The sequence below is a fragment of the Panthera pardus genome, unplaced genomic scaffold (assembly GCF_024362965.1).
Source record: "Panthera pardus isolate Hobbes unplaced genomic scaffold, ASM2436296v1 HiC_scaffold_24, whole genome shotgun sequence".
NCBI lineage: Eukaryota > Metazoa > Chordata > Mammalia > Carnivora > Felidae > Panthera > Panthera pardus.
This window is the reverse complement of record NW_026526810.1, coordinates 55,139,070-55,166,514: the sequence shown is the minus strand read 5'-3', so window position 1 is coordinate 55,166,514 and position 27,445 is coordinate 55,139,070. Positions and strand designations below refer to the sequence as shown.

The 27,445-nt window shown below is 52.8% G+C and overlaps 1 protein-coding gene and 1 non-coding gene across 2 annotated transcripts; both read left to right on the top strand.

The window, feature by feature from the left end:
- Window positions 1–218: 218 nt before the first annotated feature.
- Window positions 219–6,361, top strand: LOC109263163 (uncharacterized). The gene is made up of 3 exons (XR_008417117.1): window positions 219–478; window positions 3,088–3,135; window positions 5,959–6,361. It is a non-coding gene; the product is annotated as an uncharacterized LOC109263163 (transcript).
- A 1,203-nt stretch (window positions 6,362–7,564) lies between these two features.
- Window positions 7,565–22,119, top strand: DISP2 (dispatched RND transporter family member 2). The gene is made up of 8 exons (XM_019442564.2): window positions 7,565–8,177; window positions 13,434–13,763; window positions 14,033–14,062; window positions 14,211–14,334; window positions 14,598–14,713; window positions 14,892–15,019; window positions 15,380–15,477; window positions 17,016–22,119. Exons 1-8 carry the CDS (start codon window positions 8,065–8,067, stop codon window positions 20,274–20,276), a joined length of 4,200 nt encoding a protein of 1,399 aa, XP_019298109.2. The 5' UTR covers window positions 7,565–8,064; the 3' UTR covers window positions 20,277–22,119.
- The last annotated feature ends 5,326 nt before the right edge of the window (window positions 22,120–27,445 follow it).

Here is a 27,445-nt window from a genome sequence, read left to right as displayed (position 1 = left end):
GGCCCTTTACAGGAAGGCCTGGCAACAGTGGCTGTTTTAACTCCTGCTTCCTGTTGCATACTTCCGATTCCACGTGGTTCTTGTTCTCCTTGATTGAAACGGCCGACCGAGCCCTTTCATCTAGCTGGGGGCGGGAGTGTTAGCATGCTTCAGTTCGGGCCATCGTTGTGAGCCCAAGGGCTGCCAAGGTTTGGGACTTTCCTTGGTTCTATGGCATCTCCTTACCAGACTGATGGGGTAAAGTTTCCATCCTCCCCACCTGCCCCCCACCTACACACCCACACCCACACTCACACATCCTGCTTCCACCTGCTCTTTGCCCAGATAAAGATTAGCCCATCCTCCCTCATTCCTCCACACCCTTTGCCTCTGATCCTCCCAGTGTCCCTGGCCCGTCCAGCCTCCCCACCCTATACAAATACACCTGAGGTTAGACGGAGCCTCAGACTTATTCCCTCTCCTTGCTCTCTGCTCTCAGGTAAGGATCTGCTGGCTGTGGACCGGGGACAGGAGGGGCTCTTTGTGAGAGTGTGTTGTGGGTCTATGTGGCTGTGCTTTTTCTGAGGATGTGTGCATGTGTACTCAATTGGTATCTGTGCTTCTGTTTCTGTCTGCGTGGGTGTCGTCCATCTGTGTGTGTAGGTCTGTGTCTCTCATGAGCACAATGTGGGTCTATGTGCTGTGTGTCGGTGTATCTGCATACATGCCTGCTCACCTGCCCTGCGGCCACTGCAGGCCCAGCTCCCATGCCTCCGTCATGCCAGGCAGAGGGGTTTCACTGAGGGCTGAAGGGATTGCATTTGTTTCCTTTCAGAGGAACTTACACACCAAACTCCTGTCCTTCAAGCATCGTGGCCTGAATCGGGGAGAGAAAGTCTAAGTCTTATCTTGTTTTTCTTAATCGAAGTTTATTTTATTTCTTTTTTTTTTTAACATTTATTTATTTTTGAGAGACAAAGAGCATGAGCTGGGGAGAGGCAGAGAGAGGGAGACACAGAATCCGAAGCGGGCTCCAGGCTCTGAGCTGTCAGCACAGAGCCCGACGCGGGGCTCGAACTCACAGACCGCGAGATCATGACCTGAGCAGAAGTCGGACGCCTAACCGACTGAGCCACCCAGGCGCCCCTCTAATCAAAGTTTAATTGACATAGCATTATATTAGTTTCAGGTGTACAACAGTTTGTACCTTTTGGCCTTCTGCACCCACTTTGCACTTCCCCCCACCCTCACCCCCTCCACCCGACTGCCACCAACCACCAGGTAGTTGTCTGTGTCTATGAGCTCTGGGGTTTTTGAGGACTTTTGGTTTTGGCTTTGGTTTTTGCCTTTGTTTTTTTTAGATTCCACGTATCAGTGAGATCGTATGGTATTTGTCTTTCTCGGACTTATTTCACTTAGCATAACGCCCTTAAGGTCCATCCAACCTGTTGCAAATGGCAGCATTTCTTTCTTTTTTATGGCAGAATAATATAACACTATACATGCACATTTTCTTTATCCATCTATGGACACTTAGGGTGCTTCCGTGTCTGGCTACTGTAAATAATGCTGCTACAAACATGGGGTGCAGATATCTTTCCCAGCTAGTGTCTTCATTTTCTTTGGATAAATACCCAGAAGTGCAATTTTTGGATCTTGTGGTAATTCTATTTTTAATTTTTTGAGGAACCTCCATACTATTTTCCACATTGGCTGCACCAATTCACATTCCCACCAATAGTACCTGACAGTTTCCTTCTCTCCACATTCTTGCCAACACTTGTTATTTCTTACCTTCTTGATAATAGCCCTTCTGACAGGTGTGAGGTGATAGCTCATTGTGGTTTTGAGTTGCATTTCCCTGATGATTAGTGACATTGGGCATCTTTCCACGTATGCGTTGACCATCTGTACATCTTCTTTGGAAAGATGTCTATTCAGATCTGCTGCCCATTTTTTAACAGGATTGGTTTTGTTTCCTCCAAGGCCTGTCTTTTCTCCTTCTTCCAACCTAGCTGGCCCTAAGGTTGTCCTTATCACTCCCTTCCCTAACCCCAACCTCATGAATCACTTCCAGACTCATTGTTCACCAAGGGGAAGGATCAAGGGTAAGGAATAACCTTGGGCATAGCTCAGAGGCTGACATCTGCTGAACATTGGTGGTATAAGTAGAAGCCAACAAAAGCAGATGACTCAAGAGGTGCAAGGGGCTGGGGCTATTGAATTAGGGGTGCGTGTGTGTGTGTGTGTGTGTGTGTGTGTATGTGTGAACATTTGTGCTTGCATGTTCACCAACTATATGAGTACCAGAGAGCCCTGGTGTTAGGTATTTGATCCTTTTGTGATATACTATAGTCTGGCTTGTGGGTCAGAAAAAAAATGAATGTATTGCGTGTGCACAGGGTCCAGTCTGGGGTTGTCCATTGTGACCTGTGTGCCCAAGCAAGATGAAGCCAGGCACCAGGGCACATCAGCAGCTCCATCCAATGAGAGTGCACTTGCTGGAGAATGGCTAACTGGCTCAGACCCCAAGCCTCCCACGAACTTCCAACCCTGATGGGAGGAGGTAGAAACAAGCAGCTAGGGCCCTGAAAGGCTTTCCATTCCCTTGTGCTGAATCCCCCAGAGGCCCCTACAACCCCATCCTGCTCTTCTCTGGGACCACACTGCTCTCATCAAGCCTCCCTCTCCCACCTTTATGCCAGGTGTCTATACAGGGACAAGAATCTATAGGGACTGGGTACCATGGCCTGACACATGGAAGACACACACACATAACATGACTGACCTCGACCAAGTAGAATCAAATTAATACAGGATTGTGAGTCTGGGGTGGTTCTGGGGTCATACGTGAGGGTGTGGGGTTTAGGGACCAGTGCATGATACTTTGATGTCTCTGTCTATCCACCATGTGACTGAACCCGTTGGGTCCATTCAACACCAATGCCTGGCACCTACTCAGTGCCCAACTCCATAGTGGGTACTAAGCTATGTCAGTGGGAACAGTTTTATCCTTTGAAAGGGTTGTGTGTATACATTCCTGGGAGGGAAGAAGGAGAGACTGAGATTTGGATTACAGCAAACTAAACTTGACTTGTTGAATCACAGGTGTTCCTTTTGTCACTCCCTGTGCTTGCTGTATAAGGATGGAGTCAGGTAAGTGGCTGGGAGGCTGTGGGGTGAAGAAGGAAGGAGAGTGGTGAAGGCAGAGGCCATCAGTCAACCATATCTACTGCATGCCAAGAATGTGTGTTTGCATGAAAGTGGTGGAGGGTTCCAAAATGAAAACAATTTCTTATATTTTGTAGAATACTTTACAGTTTAAGAAACATGCTCCTACATCCTTCATCTCACTAGATCTTGAACCTCAGGGGTAAAACAGACAGGTGTTTTTCCCGTTGTACACACAAGGCCCAGGGAAATTAGGGATCATGCTCAGGCTGAGTTCGTGGAGATACAGAGGGTCTAGAGCCAAGAACTCAGCTCATGGCAGCTGTGCCCTTGGCTCTTCTCAAAAGGAACAAAAGACTATCCTGGCCCTAAGAAATAGAAATCTCATGGAGCAGATGATTCCCACCAATGGAGCACTTCAGAATACTCAGGACCCCTCAGTTTGGTCACTGCAGAATGAGCCCTCTGGACCCAAAGTGGGCATATAGGGCAGGGTCAGGATGGCCCAGTATTAGCATACTTCCCACAGGAAGGCACAGAAAATCAAGCAAGAAGGATTTCCAAGTGGGAGGAGACATGAGCAAAGGCTAAGAGCTGGGACCAGAAGGTCAAAGCAGGAATACACCAACAACCAAGGGTCTGAGCGGAGACTCGGTTGGGGAAAATAGGATTTGGGGGAGGGGATGGATGGGGAGACAAGGTAGGTCCTGTCGGGAGGTGGAAGCAGAAGATTCAGGATTTGTCATTGTGGAGTGCCTCCCTTAGTGTCGTGGAATTTGGCCCGGGTTGAGAGGGCAGACAGCTGACAGACTGGGTCTAAGAACACACACTTCCTGACTTCACCATCCGCTGGAGGACTCGGCCAGCTCTCGAGCAAATGGGAACACACAACTGTGCTTTGTTCTGATTTTCAATATATCTGTATCTCTTGTTGAGAGAAGGAGGGATGGTCAGGCAAGTGACCAAGTCTGAGGAGCCTTTTTGAGGCTGGGGGGGGGGGGGGTGGTGACCACAAAATCAGCACCAGGGAAAGGACAGGTATCTCACTGCAGAACCAAATGACCAAAGCCGCTGCTTTTTCTCCTTTCCTCTCCCACAGGTCCGAAGGTAGGAAATCTCTCCAGCTGTCTCCCCTTTCTCCTCCCTGCTGCTATGTCCTCCAGACCTCCAGCCCCCTTCCTAGACCTTCAGGGGACAACCATGACCTTCCTGAAATGAAGAGTAGGGAGCAGGCTCGGCCATCAGCCCCGCTGGCAAGCAGGCAGGGGCACTGCGGTGTTCCTCCACCCCCTGCCGGCTGCAGCCTTCTCCTCGGCTCCTCTCCTGTTTTCCCATCTGTCTCTCCTGCTTCCTCACATCCCCTCCCCATCTCAGCCTCTCTCCTGCTGCTTCCCCGCCTGTTCCATGTTTCTCTGCTTTCCTGACTACCCCCACAGCCTCCCTGGGTGGCTGGCTTGCTCCCAAACCCCAACCACACTGCAGGGCCCCAATGACCTGCCTCTGCCAGAGAAGAGAGGCTGCCCACCCCCCACCCTCCACTGGCTACCACCAGCGGACGGGGCTCCTAGGCCTGGAACTGGCCCCACTGCAAGGAGAGCCACAGAAGGGAAGGCAGGCGGGGTGGGAAGTGGCTGTTTCCAGACATTGCTGAGCCTGGAGGAGGAAGGGTCTGCTCTAACATGGTCACAGGAAGGCCCCTGGCCCTGGAGCCTGCATCTTCCTCGCCCGTGCCAAGCCTTTATTTGGGCCTCGGAGAAAGAAGCAGATTAGGGATAGGGGCAGAGCCCCACCCCTACCCCCTCAGGGCTCCAGGCCCCCCAGTGCTCCAGCACCAGAAACAAGGTGGTTGGTGTCTCTCTTCTCTTCCCTGGGCCTGTGGCAAGAGGCAAAGAAACTCCTCTGGCCCTGGAGCCTCAGGAGTGGTTCCAGCAAAGACAGAAAGTTAAGTCACACTCTTTCCGGCCTCTTCTGGCTGAGGCAATAAAGCCTTGATTTTACTATTTTTATTCTTCCTGGTTTCTTGAGTCTGGCACCTACTCAGGGACAGGCATGGGCTCACACACGCACCCACTGTCATGCACACACAACCATGTACATGCACCCATATGCACGTACCTGTGTGCACAGCAGGCATGTGTATGTACCCACCCATGCACATGTACACAGATATAACTATTTGCACGTAAACGGAGAACACACCATTGTACCTACACATAGACACACACACACTGTACTTACATAGAGAACGTGTACACCCTCACTTTGCTCCCTCCCACTTTTGGTCTCCTCCCACCCTCCCACCCTCCAGACAGCTACCCTTGTCTTCCTCCTCAAATCCTGCATCTCCCCTAACCCTGCCTTTTGTTGCCTCTTTGTCCCTGGTCCTCAGTGTAAGCTCCTTTATAGCCCCACCCTTACTTGTCAGTAGTCATCCTGCAGTTCCTAGCCTGGCAAAATCTCTAATCACTCTGTAAGGGTTCCTGGGTGAGAGAAGGGAGAAGATGAGATAATTCTGCTTCTTACATACAGATGAAAGAAACCAAGGTCCAGGGAGTGGGAGTCATATCTTGACTCAAGGAATAGAAACGACTGAATCTAGGTTCCTCCGCTTTTCTCTGCTTAGTGCTCTGGCTTCATCCCTTGCGGTCCCTGCCTTCCAGCCCTCCACCGCGATCCCCTGCTAGTGCCCAGGAACCCAGAGTTCTCTACAACAGAGGATGAAGGGAAGGGCAGGGAAGAGGGAAGTTGATCTTGGGAAAGACTGGCACTGACCTCTGATTCTAACATTGTTCATTTGGCTTTCCACAGGGGCACTGCCATGGTGGTGGCCATGGCCCTGGGCCCTGTTGTGGGGAAAGGCACCCCCCTGGCCATGGTCTTGGGCACTGTCCTGGGGGGAGCCACTGCCCAGGGCCCTGTTGTGGGGAAAGGCACCCCCCTGGCCATGGTCCAGGGCACTGTCCTGGGGGAAGCCACCCCCCAGGGCCCTGTGGGCACCCCCCTGGCCATGACCCAGGGCACTGTCCTGGGGGAAGCCACCCCCCAGGGCCCTGTGGGCCCCAACCTGGTCCACCTCACTAAGGAAGCAGAAGAAAGAGGATACAAGAATGGGGAGTGTGAGTGGGTTGCCCTGCTGACCTGGCATGGAGCCTGAACCAGAATCTCCTCTTTCTAATAAACAGCCTCCCAGAAGCCATGTTTTACTCTTAAAGAGTCTGTCTTCCTTCATATCCAACTTGGTACCCAAGTGGCCTTGTGGCCTCTAGTTATACAAGTGAGCACCCAGCCAGGCACTCTCAGAAGCTTGGTTCCCATGGTGCCCATAGCATATGCTTGTATAAGTCCACCCCTCCTTTCCTTTTCACTCTGGCCCTCTCCCATCAAACAGTCTCAACTGTGTCCTCATCATTTAACCCCATCATATACACTGACCTGGACCTGACGGACCTTCCAAGGTTCCATCTAGATGTTTCACTGTACAGATCAAAACCCCTCAACAGATCCCTACTGTCCAGATGTATTTCTCACCATTCTCTGAAAAGACATTGAATTCTCCAGCCTCCTTAACTTTACCTATTTCACCACCACCACCCCTTCCCACTCCCAGTTCAAGAATACCTTCCCTCTCAGCCAGGTGAAACTCCAGCATCAACATGAAGCCTTCCCTAAAGCCCATTAGGAAGAGAGAGGTCCTCTTTGTACACTGTCCCCTTCTGTGCAGCTTATACCATCACATGGGCCTGACCACACCCTACCCACTTAGCACCAACTTATGATCTGGCTTTTTATATCTCCAGCCAAACTGTAAGCTATTCAAGGCAGGTCCACCACTTCTACATATACCTCTAGATTCTCCCACTCCATCTGCTAGTGACCTATGCCTTGCATAGAGTGGCATTTGCACATAACTTAGGGACATCTATGTTCTAAATGCTGGTAGGTTCTGACTCTCTCCCAAGGCCCATTCCTCAGCCACGGCACCTCCCTGCATATACAGCCAGGCTGCTTGCTGTGAAACACTTTCTGTCCATCCAAATCCCACATCTGGGACTCCCTCCAATCCCCAACTCCCAGACCCCTCACACCACCCATATCTATTATTAGCCCTCTACCCAGGCCTGTCCCAGGCCCATCATGCCTCCCCTCCCTGACAGTCATTCCCTGATGGTAGAGGCAGCAAGTGTCCTAAAGTGAGTGGCTATTGAGTACCTTCCAGGCCGGAAAGGGGTGATTATAAGAAAAAGAGCTGCGAATTCTCTCTCTTCTCCCTCTTCCCACACCCCACACTCAGCACTTGAATAACAGAAGCCGGGCTCCACGCCTGAGGGGTGCAAACTCAGGTCCAGGTCCAGAGAAACGTGAAGAAAGACCCAACTTGAATAGTGCTAATCCCATTGGGGAGGAGGGGGTGGTTGCTGAGCAAAGCCGAGAGAAATGTGGAACTTAAACCGCCAGACCTCTCAATCCTTCGGCTTCCTGCACAGTGAAGTGCGGGCGTGGAAGCTTCTCCCTCTTTCCGGCTGTAAGAGTGCGTGTCAAGTTGTGAGGCTCTCTGCACGGTGCCTGAAGTCGCGCTTCCTGGTCCCTTACGGGAAGACCGATGTCCCCCTGGGAAAGGCCAATGTGCAGACTACAGCCAGACAGCTGGGCCCCTCTAACAGCAGCTCTCAGACTTGGCCTGGGTAGAGGGGCCCACCACTACCAGTCCCGGGGTCTTAAAAGACTGCAAAGCCTCCAGCGCCAGGCAGCCGCGCGGGGAGAAGCCTCTGTCCCCACCCCCGGTGCCGCGCCCATTGGCTGGGCTCTTGTCGGCCCCGCCCACCGATCGGTCCGTCTGGCGCTGACGCATGCGCGGGAGCCCGCCACCGCCGCCGCTTCAGCACCAGCTCCCGGACAGCGGCGCCGCCCACGGGCATGGACGCTGATAGCGGCAGCAGCAGCAGCGGTCCGGCTCCCTGCCCGGGTCCGGATGAGGAGCAGCAGCCCAAGGAGGAACCCTTGGCCCCAGACGGCAGCTCCCCGGACAGGTAGGGCGGACCGCTCCGCAGACCCGGCTCGCAGACCTTCCCAGCACCCCCGCCTCAGGTATCCCTGTAGCCGCCATATGTCTCCCTCATTCATTCCCCAGCCCCTCCCAGAACCCCTTCCACCGCCCCGAGCTACCGGCCCCCTGGCCACGCCCTCATTCTGCCGGGTCAATTTTCTCTCTCCCTGATACCCCCTACTGTCAGTCCCCGTCGCCCTCATTGCCCAATACCTGCCCCACCCACTGTTCCTACCTTACCTCTAAGGCCGGGGGTTCCTCCGCCCCTCCAGCCCTCTGAGCCCCTCCGTCTAGGCCCTGCCCCCGCATCTTCTCAGTAAGCTCCAAGCCCGCAGCCCGCAGTCCGGGTTCTAGCATGTCAGTGTACTCGAAGGTGCGTGTGCAGGGTAGACAGGAGGATCCCCAAGGTGTGTGTCCTGGGGAGAGCAGACACTCGCCGCCACGCCAAGGACTGTCTTTGTACATCACTGTCAGTCTCCAGTCTGCCCTGTATGGCCGGCTGCGCACATGTGGGCTTGAGTGCCCGAGTGTGGCAGCCACCGACAGGCCCTGGAGACGCTAGGGTGGGCAGGCTCTAAGGCTCAGGCCGCGGTCAGTACTATCCCTGAAGGAGCCCTAGGCCGGTGGGACAAGAGGAACACCTTCTCTCTGAGGACCCAGATCTTGGTGCCTCTCCTCCACCTTCCTCCACCATATGTGTGAGGGAACAGCCCAGCCAGGTAGCAATATGGCGCAATTTCTGTGCCCTGCCTGGTCTGCCACCCTCAGAATTCCTCCCCTGACATGATACTGCCTGTCTCTCTCTTGCCTGGACTGAAATAAGAGGTATTATTTGGGGGCAAAAAACAGAGATGGACATATGTCTACACTGCACCAGTTAAAATGTACATTCTGTACCTCAGAGCAAAGGGGAGGCCCCACAAGTGGAGAAAAATGTTCTCTTCCCTCTATTGTCGACACATCAGCCTGGATAGATTTAGCCACCTTTCACTCTGAAAGGCACAGAGCTTTCTTCAAGGAGGTGAAATAGGATGGATGTGTTCCCTGGACCAGGGGGGTACCTGGGACTATGGCCTGACCAAGGAGCTAGGGACGGACATGACAGGAGCAGGACACAGCAGGGCAGGGGCCTGGGACCAGGAGCATCCCTAGAAGGGGCTGGAGAGTCATTTGCTGCCTTGGATATTTCTTTTACCAAGGATAAACCCTATCGAGTCTAATCACTTTCCCTGCACATGAGGATCATTCCTGGGCACAGGAACCACTTGCTCTCCTTCAGCAACTCCCTGGGACCTCTGGCCTCTCTCAGCACTTCCCCAGAGACCCTGGGCACTAAGCAGGTGAAGGGACACAGTTCAATTCAAGAAACACAAATATGTTCCTGCTGAGCTAAGGACTACTCTAGGGTTAGATACACAGTGAATAAAACTGCACGTGTGTAAGCACACACAGTCCTTTACTAATGCATTAACTACAGAGCAATTTGAAATAGTTCATTCTCTGTTTCTTTTTTTAATTACCTTTTTATTTTCCTAGTGGCATGAATTGCTCCCTCATCTGTCTAGGCCTGTCTGCGGGATCACATGGATGTCCATATGGCTATGTGTCTGTGGGCCTGGGGGTGCTGTTGATGCACATGTACATTTATCTCTTATGAGTCTTCCATGTGGGGGCTCTGTGTCTGGGGCCCTGTCAGCCAGGCCATGGCTGCTTTAGCCTTGGCCTCTTGATGAAGCCTGTGTCACCACTTTCCATCCCCCTGCCTGCCTGCCCCAGTCACTTGGGTTGCAGGCCAGCCTAGGAAGTTGCTCACCCTCGTCAGAGCGATGGAACTGAGGGGGTAAGAATAAAAGCTGCCTGGGGAGGCAAAGCCTGGGATGTTTAACTTGTATTATCACTAGGTATCCTGGGAACAGAGGGCAGCAGGAGCTGGCAGGAGAAATCTTTTTTTCTCAAAAGAGTGTGGCTCTTCTTCTTGGGAGGGTTGAGTCTGGAATGTGGAGGGTTTCAAATTTTGCCACACTGACAATGATGGGCACTGTCAAGAAAGATGGGATTTAGAACCAGCTGATCTTAGGTCCTTGGACAGGGATAAGGGGGGTGTAAAAGAAGGGGCTGGGGCCAGGGAGACCCCCGTAGAAGCAAATCAATGGTAGAGGCTGGAATCCCTCCTTGAACAAAGCCAGTTAAAGAACGATGCAGGCTTACGAGCTTTGGCAGACTGGTTAAGGGAGAGTGTTTCCTTTCTCCTCCAGCACCTCCAAAGTGCTTCCCTTCTTGAAGAAAAAACAAAACAAAACAAAACAAAACAAAACCAGACACTCCAAGTGGAAGGGCCTGGCTCCTAGGAAAAGCCCAGTGCTCAGCGAGTGCTCTAAGGCCATGAGCAGCTGGAAAGGCCCCCTGGCTGCCCCCCCACCACCGACCCTTGGAAGGCAGGCTTTGATGTAAAGAGGGTGACCAGGGAGCACCTGGCTGGCTCAGTCAGTGGAGCATGCAACTCTTATCTTGGAATTGTGAGTTCGAGCCCCACATTGAGTATAGAGGTTACTTTAAAAAATAAAATCTTAAAAAAATAATAATAAATAAAGAGGGACACCAAGACTAATGGGTCATATTCATGCCTTCAGGATTTAACCCAGACCAAAAACAGTGCCCAGCATGTGGTAGGTGCTAAAAAAAAGACCTGCAGGAAACAAAAAACACCTTAAAGAAGTACATGTCCACACTTATGCACATAAACCTGGCCATTTATCCAGCTTTATCCAGCCTCCCTTTGGCCCATGGGGAGGGGTCAATAAGGTCTTTTATCTGCCAGGACGCTGGCTGCTATATCAATTCTATGGGTCATCTGAGGTCTTCTTTTAGAACATCTTTGGTCAAATTCCTATTTTTCTAAAGGTTGAGTTACTTTAAAAATAAGTATCAGTGATTTTTTAAAGTTTATTTGTTTATTTTTTGGGGGGGAGAGAGAGAGAGAGAAGGAGAGAGCCAGTGGGGGAGGGCAGAGAGAGAGAGGGTGGGGGAGAGAGAGAATCCCAAGCAGGCTCCACACTGTCAGTGCAGAGCCTAATGCAGGCTCAAACCCACGAACTGCGAGATCATGACCCAAGCCGAAGTCAAGAGTCGGACACTTAATGGACTGAGCCACCCAGGTGCCCCAATAAGTATCAGTGATTTAAACCATGAGATCAAATTCTGATGTAGCTTTTAGATAACAAAAAGGAAAGTATTTATAATTATACATGTAATGAGATTCTCAAGGTATGGGAAGTTCTAAAATGGAGATACATTATCCGAGGTGCCTAAAGAGGTCAAACTGTAAATATAAATATACTTCTTAAATTATATGCTTCCTGAAGAACTGAGTGTGGGAAGGGGCAGGAAAGCAAATGTATCTTCCACATGCCAGGCTCCATGGCAGGCACCTCACGTATGTTGTATCAGTTAATTCCCACACCCAACGGAGAGGGGGCATTATCAACATACTCTCACTCAATAGGCAAGGATGCCAGCACTCCAAGAATTGTGTCTTTCCCAAGGCCCCAGAGCTAAAGGATGATGGAGCCAGGAGCCCACTTCCAGTGCTCCCCCATTTTGCTCTCAGCATGGGGCTCATCCTTTCCCAGACTGCTATGCCAGCCAGTCATCCTTCTGGGTGGAGGAGGAAGAGCTTACCTATTCTATCCACTTCCTCTACTTGGTCTCTGGGCAGAAGCCAGCCTCCCTGGGCAATGTCTACTTGCCACCATGGCTGGGACTCTGGCATATAACCCCTTCAGCAGTGCAGCAGGCAGGGCCGGAAGCCAGGGTTGGCTCAGCGTAAACTACACAACTACACAAGTTCTGGCCAGCCAGGTGAGTCAGTGAATGGGGAGAGAAGACAGAACTCTGCCAGGGCTTCCCAGTCCGAAGCCCCTCTGGAAACCCTCCATAGCCCTCAGCTACTCTGTTCTGTGGACATCTTCTCTCGTCTTAGGTCTGGCAATCCTGCCACTGGGTGGGACTCCACCTCCCCCTGCACCCAAGGAGTGGGGCTGCGTCCATGCACTGAGAGCTGCTCTCATGAGTAATTTTGAAAGAAGAATCTATTGCTGATTCTTCCTTAGCAAGTTCCTTGGGGGTCCCAACTCCTTCTCCCAACTGTGCACACTCTTACAAAGCAAACCTTCTGCCCCATGGCCCAAGGCTGGTGGAAGGGCAGCACTTGCCTCTGCCAAACCTTCCCTGAGGTTTGGCATACCCTAAACCTCACACCCCTATCAAAGCTGGGCCTTCCTCTGGGCTCCTTCAGCCCTCTGACTTCCTCTCTCACAGCACCCAACATGTTGGACTGTTGTCAACCTCTCCTGCCTACCATGAGTGCCTAGAGGCCAAAGGCCCTATTAATCCCAGGACCACTATTAGCAGCCTATCTAGTGCTCAGTAGTCATTCAGCAAACATTCCCTGGGCACCTTCTGAGTGCAAGTCACTCTTCAAGGCACGAGGGCTGCAGAGATGAACAAATGCACCAGACCCTGCTCTCCTGGAGTTCACATTCCATTTGCGAGCCAGGCAATAAACATGACAACACTATAAGGTCTGGTGGGGCAAATGCTGTGAAGAAATATAAAGCAGGGTAAGGGGATAGAGAGCTGACAGGTGATTATTTAGAAAGGGTGGTCAGAGAAGGCTTCTCTAAGAGGGTAATAGTTGAACAGAGACTAAAGAGGGGCTATGAGCCATGCAGTTATCTGGGGGAGGAGCACCCCAGGCTGAAGGAGGAGAAAGTTCACAGGCTTTAAGGTGGAACCAAGATTGCAGCAGGTGCTCAATAAATGTCCGACAAGAGAATGAACAGATGACTGCAGCCGGAAGAGCACAGGACTGCAAGTCAGACCTGGGTTTAAGGCCCAGCGCTTCATGGCTCACTGAACCTATTTTCAAATCTATAAAACACGGAAAGTATCTCCCCTGTAGGGTTTTTGTGAGGAATACAGGACACCATATATGTAAAAGCACAGTGTTCAGCATGTGCCAGGCTCTGCCAATAACGTTTTTTGAGCGTGTGGACAGATGAGTGAATGAGATAGCGGACCCAAGAGGTAGGCTGGGGAGTAGCCTGCACCCTCCTCACCTCTCCCCCAGGACTAGTAATAGAACAACCCCAAGCCCCCGGCTCCTTGCCTCCAACTCCTGAACAATGATGGGGCATGGGATGACCCCCGCCCCCATCACCGTTGTCTCCTCTCTCAACAGGTCCCAAAGCAAGGCTGTGGCCCCTGAGGCAAGCCCAGAGAAGAGCTGCTCTCTCCACAGCTGCCCCCTTGAGGAACCTTCCAGTTCTTCAGGACCCCCACCAACGACTTCCACCCTCCAGCCTGGGGGCCCGTCAAGCCCCTTGGCCCCTGCACACTTCACCTATCCCAAGGCACCACAGGAATACCGGGGGGACAGTTCCCTGCCAGGGCTTGGGGACCGGGCAGCTCTATGTTCCCATGGCTCTAGCCTCAGCCCTTCTCCAGCCCCCTCACAGCGAGATGGGGCCTGGAAGCCACCATCTGTGCAGCACCATGTGGTCAGTGTCAGGTAAGGAGGGGTTCAGCAGCCTGCAAGCTGCCACTGGAAGGTGGGGCAAGGCTTAAAAGTGGAGTGAGCCCCTGGGGCTCAGGACTCCTTCATTAGGAGGCAGCCCAGGATGTCTCCTGCCTCTGATGGAGGAGGCAGCCTGGATGGAGGAGGAAGTAAGGGTTGGAGCTTGGGAGTAGAACAGCCTGTATGGGTTAGTACCATCTTCCTCTACCTCCCACCCTGCAAGAGGGCTCTGACAAGCAAGTATCTTTTCTTCTCTTCCACAGGCAGGAACGGGCCTTCCAGATGCCAAAGAGGTAGGCCTGGGCCTTCTCTGGCCCCCTAAGGGTGACTAGGCTGGTGCCAAGTTTGGCCCCACCACCCCTTCTTGTTGACTCCTAAGCTCATCACACCCTGCTGCCTTACCCAACACCAATTCCTGTGGGTTCTCTTCCTCTTTCCCAGCTATTCCCAGCTGATTGCCGAGTGGCCGGTGGCCATGCTGCTGCTGTGTCTGGCTGTCATCCTCCTCTGCACCCTGGCTGGACTGTTGGGGGACCGACTGCCTGACTTCTCCAAGCCCTTGCTGGTAAGAAAGGGCGGGACGGGGAAGGGATAGGGGCCCCAAGGCCTGGCCACCTCGACTCTGTCTGGGGCAGAAAGTTGGACGGCACAGCTGGAGTGGGGTGGCAGTGCACGTTGGGGAAATGGTACAGAGGCAATACTCTCATCCAACAATCCAGACAGGTGGACTGGCCTTTTCTGCTCCAGGGATGCAAAGGGGCAGAGCCAAGAAGGGCCAGACGGAGCACCCCTCCTCCTGCCTGACCTTCTCTGTCCTCCTTCCTGCAGGGTTTTGAGCCTCGAGACACAGACATTGGGCGCAAGCTAGTGGTCTGGAGAGCACTGCAAGCCCTCACAGGCCCCAGGAAGCTGCTTTCTCTTTCCCCAGACTTTGAGCTGAACAGGTAGTGGGTTCCCACCTTTCCACTGTTGAAGCGAATGGGGGAAAGAGAGGGGGCATTGGGTGACCTCCCCAAATGCAGGTCAGAGGGACTTGCTGGGATCCCCTGGGGAGTGGTATCTGGCCTCCTCTGAGCCCCTACCCCTTGATGGTGCCTGGCATAGATTTTCTCTCTACCTCAGCTCAAACCCCCACACCACTCTGAGCCCCACACCCTGGAACAGTGCCCAGGAGGGCTTGGTCCGGCCTCGAAGGATGGTGGAACCCCTGGAAGACAGAGGGCAGGAGGACTTCTTTTGTGGTCCCCCTGGTAAGCTGCAGCCTAGCCAGTTCTTGCCTTTCATGGTGGTCCCCTTCCTACCTACTAGAACAGGAGGGCTCAGGAGAACAAATGTGGGCAGACAGAAAAGGAAGGAGGTTGGTTGGCCATGTTCAAGTCAAGGAAGTTGGGTTACAGCTGGGAGGCTGAGGCAGGTCTCGGGTACTCCAGCCACACAGGGTCAAGCTGGGTGGGGGTGGAGCACCGGATCAGGCAGCCTGGCACAGGTTTCAGACTCCTGAGACTCTGAACCTCATATGGCCCTGGGTAAGCGTCTTCCCTCTGGTGGGCCCAGGACCTGATGCCAAAGAGCTGAGCTCTGGAAGGGGCGGGGGGTGGGGTGTGTTGCAGAGAAGAGCTATGCACAGCTGGTGTTCATGTCGACCTCAGCGGGCAGCCTATGGAACCTGCACGCCATCCATTCCATGTGTCGCATGGAACGGGACCAGGTGAGCAGACTGGGGAGGTGCCAGGGGTTGGGGGGTGTGGGGGTGGGGGTGGGGCAGGGACATCAGGGACCTGATCTCAAGGAAATACAGCTGAGCCAGGACTGCCAGGGTGGACAAGGGAAGAATATTCCCTGCTTAGAAAATTATTCCAACCCTGTTGAGAGGCTCCAGGTCGGGGTGGAGAAAGAAGAGTCAACTTTTTATAAGAGCCAAGACACAGACTATGTGGAGCCTGGGGATTTTCAAAAGGTCCCGAAGAAAAGCTTCAAGAGCTGTTGAGGAGGACCCAGCCCAAGGCCCCCAGCCTCCATCAACCCAAGCAGTGCCAATCCAACCATGCCAACTGGAAAGCCATATACCATAACACCTGAAGAAAGATTTGCTGCTAAAAACAGTGTGAACACCACTGAGTAGCCCAAGGCACTCCATACAAGTGAATTCAAAGTACCAAAAGACTCCTTAACATGCGCCCTGGAGTCAGATGCCTAAATTCAAGGCCAGTTCTAATACTCCCTAGCTGTGTGACTGCAGGCATGTTTCTTAACCTCTCAGTGCCTCAGGCTTTGCATACATAAAATGGAGAAAATAATGGTACTTGTCTCATAGGGATGTTGTGACAGTTAAACAAGATAGAATTTGTCATAGTGATTGGCAATAGAAATCTCTTTTTTTTTAAATTTTTTTTCTTTAACATTTATTTATTTTTGAGACAGGGAGAGACAGAGCATGAATGGGAGAGGGTCTGAGAGAGAGGGAGACACAGAATCTGAAACAGGCTCCAGGCTCTGAGCTGTCAGCACAGAGCCCGACACGGGGCTCGAACCCACGGACCGCGAGATCATGACCTGAGCCGAAGTCGGCCGCCCAACCGACTAAGCCACCCAGGCGCCCCAGAAATCTCTTAATAAATGTTACTGTTGTCACCACGATCTCAGGCCCAAGGCCGTACAGTACAGTCAGTTGGTGACAAAATGGGGCCTCTGATTCCCCAGGCCAGTGCCCTCCCAAACTACACCAGCTGTTGTGATGTGTTGTGTCAACAGCAGGGGGGAGAGAAAAGGAGACATGGGGTCTGTAAAAGAAACAGCCCTAGCCCTAAGAGGGTTTAAGCAGACCTGTGGACAAAGGTGGGGGGCTAAGGCTTGGCACTGACCCTGATCCTGGAATGTTTTGGCCTCACTTTTCCCATCATTTGCTTCCAGTTCCCTGGACCCTTGACCCCTCTGTGGCTGGCACTCCACTGGCACTCCTGGCTCAGGCAGTGAAGAGCTGGGGTGTGTGACCTGCAGGGGTCCTCAGGGCAGGACCTCTCAGGCTGAGGCCTCGGGCAGCATCCCTGAGGCTCCTCTTTGATGGAGTCAAGATGTAGTCCGGAGCCAAGTGCAGCTCTGAGACAAGCCACTTCTACTGGGCTGGGGAGATACCTCTCTGCCTCTGCCCTATAGCCTGAAAGGAGGTGAGGGGGCCTTGGATAGGGCTGGGGAAACCTGGGCCCCTGCGTTGCTCCTGAGCTCTCTCCCGCTGTGTGTGCTGTACAGATCCGCTCCCATACCCGCTTTGGGGCTCTGTGCCAGCGAACGGAAGCCAACAAGTGCTGTCCCAGCTGGTCCCTGGGCAACTATGTGGCCGTGCTCTCCAACCGCTCCTCCTGCCTGGACACGACCCAAGCGGATGCAGCCCGAACACTGGCCCTTCTGCGGGCCTGTGCCATCTACTACCACCGCGGTGCCCTGGTGCCCTCTTGTCTGGGCCCCGGGCAGGACAAGCCCCCGCACTGCGCCCAGGTTCCCACCAAGTGCTCTCGGAGCAGTGCCGTCTACCAACTCCTCCACTTTCTGCTGGACAGGGACTTCCTGAGCCCCCAGACTGCTGACTACCAGGTGCCCTCCCTCAAGTACAGCCTGCTCTTCCTGCCCACTCCAAAGGGTGCCTCTATGATGGGCATCTACCTGGACCGCCTAGCCACCCCCTGGGGGCTCTCTGACAACTACACATCCATCACTGGCATGGACCTGGGCCTCAAGCAGGAGCTGCTGAGGCACTACCTGGTCCAGGACACAGTGTATCCCTTGCTGGCCCTGGCTGCCATCTTCCTCAGCATCGCCCTCTACTTGCGCTCCCTATTCCTCACACTCATGGTGCTGCTGGGGGTGCTGGGCTCCCTCCTGGTTGCCTTCTTTCTTTACCGTGTGGCCTTCCGCATGGCCTACTTTCCCTTCGTCAATCTGGCAGCCTTCGTCCTGCTCAGCAGCGTCTGCGCCAACCACACCCTCATCTTCTTCGACCTGTGGCGCCTCAGCAAGAGCCAGCTGCCCTCTGGGGGGCTGGCACAGCGCGTGGGCCGCACCATGCACCATTTCGGCTACCTGCTGCTGGTCTCGGGCCTCACCACGGCCGCGGCCTTTTATGCCAGCTACCTGAGCCGTCTGCCGGCCGTACGCTGCTTCGCCCTCTACATGGGCACGTCCGTGCTGGCGCACCTGGCGCTCACGCTGGCCTGGCTGCCCTCCGCCGCCGTGCTCCACGAGCGCTACCTGGCCCGCGGCTGTGCGTCCCGGGCGCAGGGCCCGTGGGGCGGCAGTGCGCCCCGGCGGCTGGCGCTGGCGCTGCACCGGCGGCTCCGCGGCCTTCGGAGGGCGGCGGCCAGCACCTCGCGCCTGCTCTTCCAGCGCCTGCTGCCCTGTGGGGTCATCAAGTTCCGCTACATCTGGATCTGCTGGTTCGCCGCGCTGGCGGCAGGGGGCGCCTACATCGCCGGCGTTAGCCCCCGTCTGCGGCTGCCCACTCTGCCGCCGCCCCGCGGCCAGGTCTTCCGGCCTAGCCACCCCTTCGAGCGCTTCGACGCGGAGTACCGCCAGCAGTTCCTGTTTGAGCGGCTGCCTCAGGGCGAGGGCGGCCACATGCCTGTGGTTTTGGTGTGGGGCATCCTGCCCGTGGACACTGGCGACCCGCTGGACCCTCGCAGCAACAGCTCACTGGTGAGTGACCCTGCCTTCTCTGCCAGCGGTCCTGAGGCCCAGCGCTGGCTGCTGGCACTCTGCCACGAAGCTCGGAATCAGAGCTTCTTTGGTGTCCAGCCCGAGGGCTGGCCCACTCTGTGCTTCATGGAGGCCCTCCAGCGCTGGGTGGAGAGTCCTGCTTGTGCCCGCCTGGGGCCTGGCCTCTGCTGTGGCCACTCAGGCTTCCCTTGGGCACCCCAGCTTTTCCTGCACTGCCTCAAGATGATGGCTCTGGAGCAAGGCCCCAACAGCACCCGTGACCTAGGACCCCGCTTCAATAGCCAGGGCGGCTTGGCTGCCCTGGTTCTGCAGTTCCAGACTAACTTCCAGTACAGTACAGATTACAGCCAAGCACACCACTTCTATGCTGAAGTCAGCCACTGGCTGGCAGGGGAGCTGGGCAGAGCACCTCCCGGCCTCCACCGGGGTTGGTTTACCAGCCATCTGGAGCTGTACAGCCTGCAACACAGCCTGAGCACAGAACCTGCTGTGGTGCTGGGCCTGGCTCTGGCGCTGGCGTTTGCCACACTGCTGCTGGGCACCTGGAACGTTCCGCTTAGCCTGTTCTCCGTGGCAGCGGTGGCAGGCACCGTACTGCTCACCGTGGGGCTCCTGGTTCTACTCGAATGGCAGCTCAACACTGCCGAAGCCCTCTTTCTCTCTGCTTCCGTGGGCCTCTCAGTAGACTTCACTGTCAACTACTGCATCTCCTATCACCTGTGCCCACACCCCGACCGCCTGAGCCGCGTGGCCTTCTCGCTGCGCCAGACCAGCTGTGCCACAGCTGTGGGGGCCGCGGCCCTGTTTGCAGCCGGTGTGCTCATGCTGCCTGCCACGGTGCTGCTCTATCGCAAGCTGGGCATTGTCCTCATGATGGTCAAGTGCGTCAGCTGTGGCTTTGCCAGCTTCTTCTTCCAATCTCTGTGCTGTTTCTTTGGACCAGAGAAGAACTGTGGGCAGATCCTCTGGCCTTGTGCCCACCTGCCATGGGATGCTGGGAATGGGGAGCCTAGTGGGGAAAAGGCAGGCCGCCCAAGATCAGGGCCAGTGGGAAAGGCACCCGGATCCTGCTCGGAACAATACGAGCTACAGCCCCTGGCACGGCGCCGGAGTCCCAGCTTTGACACCAGCACAGCCACTAGCAAACTGTCCCACCGGCCCTCGGTGCTCTCTGAGGATCTACAGCTGCATGATGGCCCCTGCTGCCCCCGGCCCCCACCGGCCCCTGCCTCCCCAAGAGAGCTGTTCTTGGACCACCAGGCAGTCTTCAGCCAGTGCCCGGCCCTGCAGACCTCCTCCCCCTATAAGCAGGCTGGCCCCAGCCCCAAAACCCAAGCCAGGCAGGACTCCCAAGGGCAGAAGGCTGAGCCCGTGCAGGCCTCACCAGAAGCCTCGGCCCACCCTCCCAAGCCCAAGGCCGTGGAGCCTCCTGATTGCCTCTGCTCCTCAGGTAGCACCCTGGAGGGGCTCAGCGTCTCTGACGAGACCTGCCTAAGCACCTCCGAGCCCAGTGCCCGAGTGCCAGATTCTGTGGGTGCCTCCCCAGAGGACCTGGACGAAACAGAGCAAACGGTACCTGAGCGGGGCCAGCTGAATGAGAAGCGAGACACCCTATGGCTGGCACTGAGGGAGACCGTGTATGATCCGTCGCTGCCTGCCTCCCACCAGAGCAGCTCCTCCTGGAAGGGCCGTGGGGCACCAGGGGATGGCAGCCCTGTGGTGCTGCCCAATAGCCAGCCAGATCTGCCAGATGTTTGGCTACGCAGGCCCAGCACCCACACTTCAGGCTACAGTAGCTGAGGGAGGCCCAGGAAGGCAGGACTGGGGCACAGAGCCTGTCAGAGGTGACAGGAAGGGGGCAGCCCCAGACTGGAGCCTGATAGTGTCTGCCCGCATCAGCATGGAGAGGTCTCACCCTCCAGCTGTGGATTTTAAACCCTGCCAGATGTTTCAGCCTTGGTCCAGACTGCTACTTACTCCCCACATCTGGAGGATTCAGTGGAGAGGGTCTTTGGAGAGAAATGTCAAGCTCTCCTTGTAACTTGCTGAGGTCTCATTTGTCCCCATATGCCAACCAGGACCTCTGGAAGGGGGAGGGCCAGACGTGTAGCTCCAGGTATCAGGGCGAGGCTGACCCAGCCCCCAAGCCAAGTGGGACGAAGGGACTCAGTCCGTGGAATCCTGCCAGGGCACCTCACCAACCAGAAGAGCCCTAGGGAGCCTCAGCAGCCTCCAGGGCCTCACACCTTTCAGGGGCTCTTCAGCAGGACACTTCCTTCTCTTTGGAGAGCTTCTCTGGGCCGGAATTAAGCGACTCTTTCCTGAACAGCCCTACCCCCTCACACTCCCCGGGCTGACCAGATATTTGCCAGGGCCTGGCAGAGACGGCTGCTGGGAATGAAGCAGGAGGAGGAGGGCTGGTCAGCCTCAGAGTGTCTCTCAGTTACAGGACGGTCCCTCGTGAGGAGCTGCTCTGGTACACGAAGCGTGCTCTCCCCTGTGAACAAACAATAAGAATCCTTTACATCCTGCATCTCTTAGTTTACAGAACACTTGCACACCCACTTTCTCCTTAGTCTCACCATGTCACTATGGGGAAGCCTGCGGTTAGCCAGGTCCTTCTGCCCCCGATTTATAGGTAAAGTCATTGAGAGTAAGTAAGCTTAAGCGATTGACCCACAGTCACAGAACTAGTACAGGGGGAAGCAACTTCCCTGGCTCACTCCCCCCTGAAACTTCCACTCTCCTGGCTCCCTGCCCCAGGGACATTGGCTTGTGGCTAACTTGACCCTTCACCTCTAGCACCCTCTTACGACCTGCCTTCACAGGTGTCTCTAAGTGCAACACTCCCTTCCTTCCTCTCTTTAGACCTCTGTCTCCAGAGAGAGCTATACTCTGAGCTGGCTGCAAGTTGCTCCGCATCTGCCCAGTGCTTCCCTTCAGATCCACTGAGAACCTATCGGCTATGGGGCATCCTGGCTGATCTGCTTCCCAGGTTCAGGGGCATGCTTCTTCCATGGCCACAGTGTATGGAGAGCCCCTGTCAGGAGAGGCACTGAGAGTAGTAGAGGTTGAACGGAATTCAGTTAAGGCAGGACCCCAGGCCTGCCCCCTTTTGGGAGTGCGTGAGTCTAAAGCTATTCCCCACATCAGGGTCCCCAGCTTCCTAAGGACATGTCGTTCTGGGGGTTCTCAGCAGACCAAAAGGTGACTCCTCCTCCCCAAAGCAGAGTCTCTCCGCAAGGTTTTTGAGCCCACGTGAGAGCAATGGCACTTGGAGCACATTTACTTGAACACCTACTCTCCTACGGTACTTCGGGGAGACGGAGGCATGGAAGGAAAATCGAACATCTGCCCTCAAGGAGCCCGCCCTCTAGCTGGGGAAACAGCTCACATAGACACACAGGAGTGATGGGTCACTGACAGCACCATGCAGGGCATGCTGAGGGCCAAATGCCTGTCACCATTAGTATCGCTGGAGGTCAAGTACCCAGGACTGGGTAACCAGGAAGGCTTCCAGGAGGGAAACAACTCAAGCTGGGCTTCAGAAGTGCAAGTATCTCAGACTGGAAGGGACCTTAATGATCATTTATTCCAGCAGTTTTCTTTTCTTTTGTTTTTTTTTTTTTAAGTTTATTTATTTTTGAAAGAGAGAGAACACAAGGGGGGAGGGACAGAGAGAGAGGGAGACACAGAATCTGAAGCAGGCTCCAGGCTCTGAGCTGTCCGCACAGAGCCCCACGCAGGGCTCGAATCCACAGACTGCAAGACTGTGACCTGAGCTGAAGTCGGTCGCTTAACCGACTGAGCCTCCCAGGCACCCTAATTCCAACAGTTTTCAAGCTCTGTAGCCTCAGGACCCTTTCTTCAAAGAATCCTTGTGTGAAAACACAGCATATAAAACATAACAAGCAGTGACTCTAGTGGGTTCTGGGTGGGGTATACAGAGCCAGCTGAGCTCCCCTTTTTACTGTGCCTCTCAGACAGGCCCTGGGGAACCCCTCAAGTTCCTGGCAGCTCCACAGAATGTAGCATGAAAACCACTGATCCAGGCCATCTTACAGATGAGTATCACAGACAGGAAGGGACTTTTCTAGGGCCAAACAGTCTGTGACCACGCTGGAGGCAAATCAAAGGGCATTTTTGGTTTTGTGTTTTCTTTATATCGTTGAGACCTACCTCCCACCCCAAGTAGCCCAGAAGGGGAGCAGGAACCCGAATGACAACAGGAGTTGTGGAAGAGAGAGAAGACCGTGGGCAGGAATTACGGGATATGTCGGCTCCTTTGCAAAATAAGAAAATCAAATCCACTTGACCCCTGACATCAGGAGGAGGAGGAGGCAGTGACTAGGACCTAACTTGGACCCGTCCCCCCGGGAGGTCTGCTGGGACCACTCTGTCTTCATGTCCAAGTGAAATTCCACCTGTCTGGCCTGTGGCTGTTCATCAGGGTCTTGGCTTCTCTACACCATGGACGTGTCCTCCTGTTGCCACACATCCAGGCCGAGAGAGCCCTGGTCTCATCTGGCACAATCAGCCAGGGGGAGGACAAGGTGAGCCCTTCCTCCTGAGCATAAGCAGAAGTCTGGCCTTGATTCAAAAGAGAGACCAGCATTTTAGTTGCTTCTGAGCAGCTCACCAAGGCTCTTCTGCCCTGTATTGTGGGAGGGCAGCAGGGATCCAGACCAAAAGAACCTGTTCCCCCACACCCTCTCTTGTGTCTTGCAAGAAAAGACATGGTGTCTAGGACTGGAGCTTCAAAGCTTTTTCTGACTCCGTTAGAATACGGAGGGGTGGGTGGGGCAGGCATCGAGGATTTGGGCACACCTGAGGACCCTACTCGGGGATTTCTGGGTCCCATTCTTGCAGGCCACAGCCACAAAACCCTACAGGAAGGCAGACAAGCCAGAGTAGTTAAGGTACCAACTGGATCTGTTCTTTCTACCGCCAGGCCCAAAAGACTGGAAGAACCCAGTGGTGACCTAAAACATCACCTTACACCTAGAGGGGCCCATACCAACAGCAGGCAATCCACATTAGTGAGTAACCCAGCTTGCCTCTCCAGCCCCAACTGTGGAAAGCAAGATGTAAAGCATTTCCAATTTCCTTTGAGTTTCAGCAGACCTATTCACTTTATTAATATATCAGTGGTTACAATGAGTATATGGCTTAGAAGCATGCTGTGAAGCAGAGGAAAACCAGTTAAAGCATTTATGTTTGCTCTGAAAAATTCAAGAAACGGTTTCTTAACACGGAGACCCTCTAAAATAGAACTACGTTGATACCCATTTGGGATTTAAGGTCATTTCTCCTATTTGTGCTACAGATCCTTGAACTCACACTCAGAGTATGAGTATGCGTGCTGTATGTTTTTAAAATGTAACTTGGTATACTTTGTTACTATGGAAAAACCCATCCTTCCATGGCTCTGGTGCTTTGTTGACAATGTTAGAGATTGATTTGACCGGCAGAATCTTAGATTTTACTGGCACATGGCATAACTGATACCATGATATTTAGGCAATATCCCAACTTGAGCCCGATTCTGAAAGAGACATCTCACAAGAGATTTATAAGCCAAACTTCCTCAGCCCCCTCTAACTCGTTCCTTTCTTCTCCCAGTGCATGAAAGGGCTGGGAGGGGTCTCGGGAAAGAAGATTCATTTGGTTTACAACCTTCACCCGTTTGTCCAGAGAGTTTCTGATCTTTCCTTCCATGGTGGCCTTATCTCAGCCCTTGATAATACACGCAGGCAACAACAAGCTCTCTGACACCCATGCCATCCATCAAGATTTCATTTACTTGGGGAGAAAAAAACAGGCATTCCTCACCCTTTCTACCCACACCCTTGTTCCCAGGGAAGACTATACCTCAAGGTCTGTAGGTGTTTTTGCTTAGGAGAAGAAATTGTAACTCAGTTCAGTGGAAAGATGAGAAACAAAAGAAAGCCACCATGTGCTATGTGAATGGTTGGTTGTCCTAAAGCCACTCTGTGCTGAAAAGCCCTGGAAGGACCTTAAAGTTATAATCATTATCAGGTCTCTGTGTGATTATTCACATTATACCTCAACATAGGAAAAAGATCAGGATTTTACCAGATTCACAAACATCTAATAAGAGCTTCAGTACTGCTAAAGAAAATCATGCAGCTGGGCAGATTGGTGTAGATTTGAACTCGTGACCACCAGACTTTACTGGACCCTCAGCTCTGCCTACCTTGTTTCCATTCTAGTTACTGGTTTCCATTCTTTGTAATGACCATTTAACACTTTCTCTTGCTTCCTCCAACATCTGAGACAGAGAATTCTGGAGATCTGCAAAGGACCCCCTCGAGTAGTCAGCATAGCACTACTCATTGTGTAAATGTGAGGAAACTACTTGAGACTAAGGAAAGAACCATTCAAAATGATTAGAGGGAACAGCAGCCAATAGTCATAGAGGACTGGAATAGTGCCTGTTCCCATCAGCCAGACTTGAAAACATCATAATTTATGGAGCATTGGTTGGAGTTCTCAGAAGGGTCTTGCCTCAATAGTGGGGATTCAATTAGCCCTAGTTTATTTATTTTTTTATTAGCCCTAGTTTAAACACTGCTCACCCCATCTAATAATTGTTTCCCATCTAATAAATTTTAAAGCAAGACCTGAAGGGATGAAACTGTTTCTAAGTAATGTAACTGTATCCCAAAACAAACATCAAGAATATTCACATGAATACAAAAATAACCAGCCACCAAAACCAAAATTTACAGTGTGTGAGGCCTAATAAAAAAAATTACTTATCACGTGAAGAAGCAGAAAAATATGACCCATATTGAGGAGGAAAATCAATTGACACCGACCTAGAACTAACATCTATGTGAAAATCAGCAAAGACATTGTTATAGTTGTATTCCCTTTATTCATATAACTACATAGAGACTTGGAATATGTTTTTAAAAATATACAAATTGAACTTCCACAGCTGTCTGAGATGAAAAAAATCACTGGATGGAATTAACAATAGTTTAGACACTGCAGAAAGAAGACTGGTGAACTTGAAGACATGGCAATAGTAATTGTCCAAAATGAAACACCAAAAGGAAAGATTTGTAGAAATGAACAAAGAGCAGGGGCACCTGGGTGGCTCAGTCAGTGAAGCATCCAACTCTTGATCTCACCTCAGGTCTTGATCCCAGGGTCATGAGTTCAAGCCCTGCACTGGGCTCTGTGCTGGGCGTGAAGCCTACTATTAAAAAAAAGAAAAAAAGAAATTAATAAAGAGCTACAAGGTATGTAATAGGAAGAAAGTTGGTCCTTTACAAATATCTAAAATTATGAAAAAATGTAGGCGTCAACTAAAAATGGGTGAGAGGGCACATTGGTTTTTGTTTTTGTTTTTGTTTTTAATTATTTGTGGAGGTGGGTGAACAACAACAAAAAAGATTTTGAAAATGCTGCTCCAGATTCCATCTTCCTTCCCCTTTTCTGTATGACTTTTCTCCTTTGATCATCCCCTCTCCCTCTGAAGCATCCTTCTCTTCCTGCCAGCCTGCTTGTTCCCATGGGCACATGTATCCACTAGTAGCTGCATCTTTGAAAAAACCCTTCCTTGACCCCCACAACCCACCTCCAGTTATTGCCCAATTGCTCTACTCCATTCACAGATTCTTTAATGTCTACACCTGCCATCCCTGCTTCCTCATCTCTCATGTACCCCTTAACCCACCTTGATGTGGCTTCGCTCAGACCTACCTCTCCACCAGAGTTCCTTTTGCTATACTTGCCAATGACTTCTTTACCAGTTATTCTCCATAGTTTGCCACTCCCTCCTTCCGCAGTTTAAGACTTCCTCCTCCTGGCTTCTAAAACACCACCCTCTTTTTGTTGTCTTGTCACCTCTGTGGCACCTCTTTATCAGGTTTCTTGGTTGGCACCTTATCATTGCCACTTCTAAATGCTGCTATCCCTATCCTTGGCCCTAAGGCTCTCTGTATACTCCTTCCCTTGGAGATCCCATTCAGCTTTTATTTTATTTTTTTAAATGTTTATTTATTTTTAAGAGACAGAGCGTGAGCGAGGGAGGGGCAGGGAGAGAGGGAGACACAGAATCTGAAGCAGGTTCCAGGCTCCAAGCTGTCAGCACAGAACCTGACTCGGGGTCAAACTCATGATCCTCCAGATAGTGACCTGACTGAAGTCAGACGCTCAACCAACTGAGCCACCCAGGCACCCCCCTGGCTTCCCCCCTCCCCAAATATATCCATAAACCCATGACTCCTAAGAGTCTATCTCCAAGCCAGACTCTCCTCTGGGCTGAAAGCCTATTTCAAACTGCCTACTTGACAACTCCACTTGAGTGTCTGAGAGGCATTTCAAGTTTACCTTGTTCAAAAAAGCTCTCAATCTCCCAGGAACACAAAATAGTGACTCTATCCACAGTTATTCAAGCCTGGGAGTTATCCTTAAGATCTCCCTTTCCCCTGCCCCTCCTTCTCCCGTATCCAGTCCAACACGGAGTCCTGAAATCCTACCCTCCAAAAGCTGTCTTAAATGTGTCTGCTTCTTTTCCATCACTGTGGTGTCTGAATGGGGTCTCTGATTGGATGGGGGCCCCCAAATGTGGGGCCAGTGGCATGGACAGTGAAAGTGATGAAGTTTAGGGTGATGGGGGGTTCGTGGGGTCCGGAGCCGTTGGCCAAGAAAGAGTTCTGGAAGATGTCTTTGGTGCAAAAAGGTGATTTTATTAAAGCACAGGACAGGACCCGTGGGCAGGAAGAGCTGCACTGGGGTCCTGACGGGTCACTCACTATATACCCTCAGGTCAGGATTAGAGTAAGTATCTAAGGAATTTTGGAAGCAAGGTTTCCAGCACCTTGAAGGACTAGCTGTTGCTAGGGAAATGCCATTTATTACCATTTAATAAAACCTCAGTCATGAGACCCTTCTGATGTATATCAGGGGGCCATGAGCTTGGAGTATGATTGCCA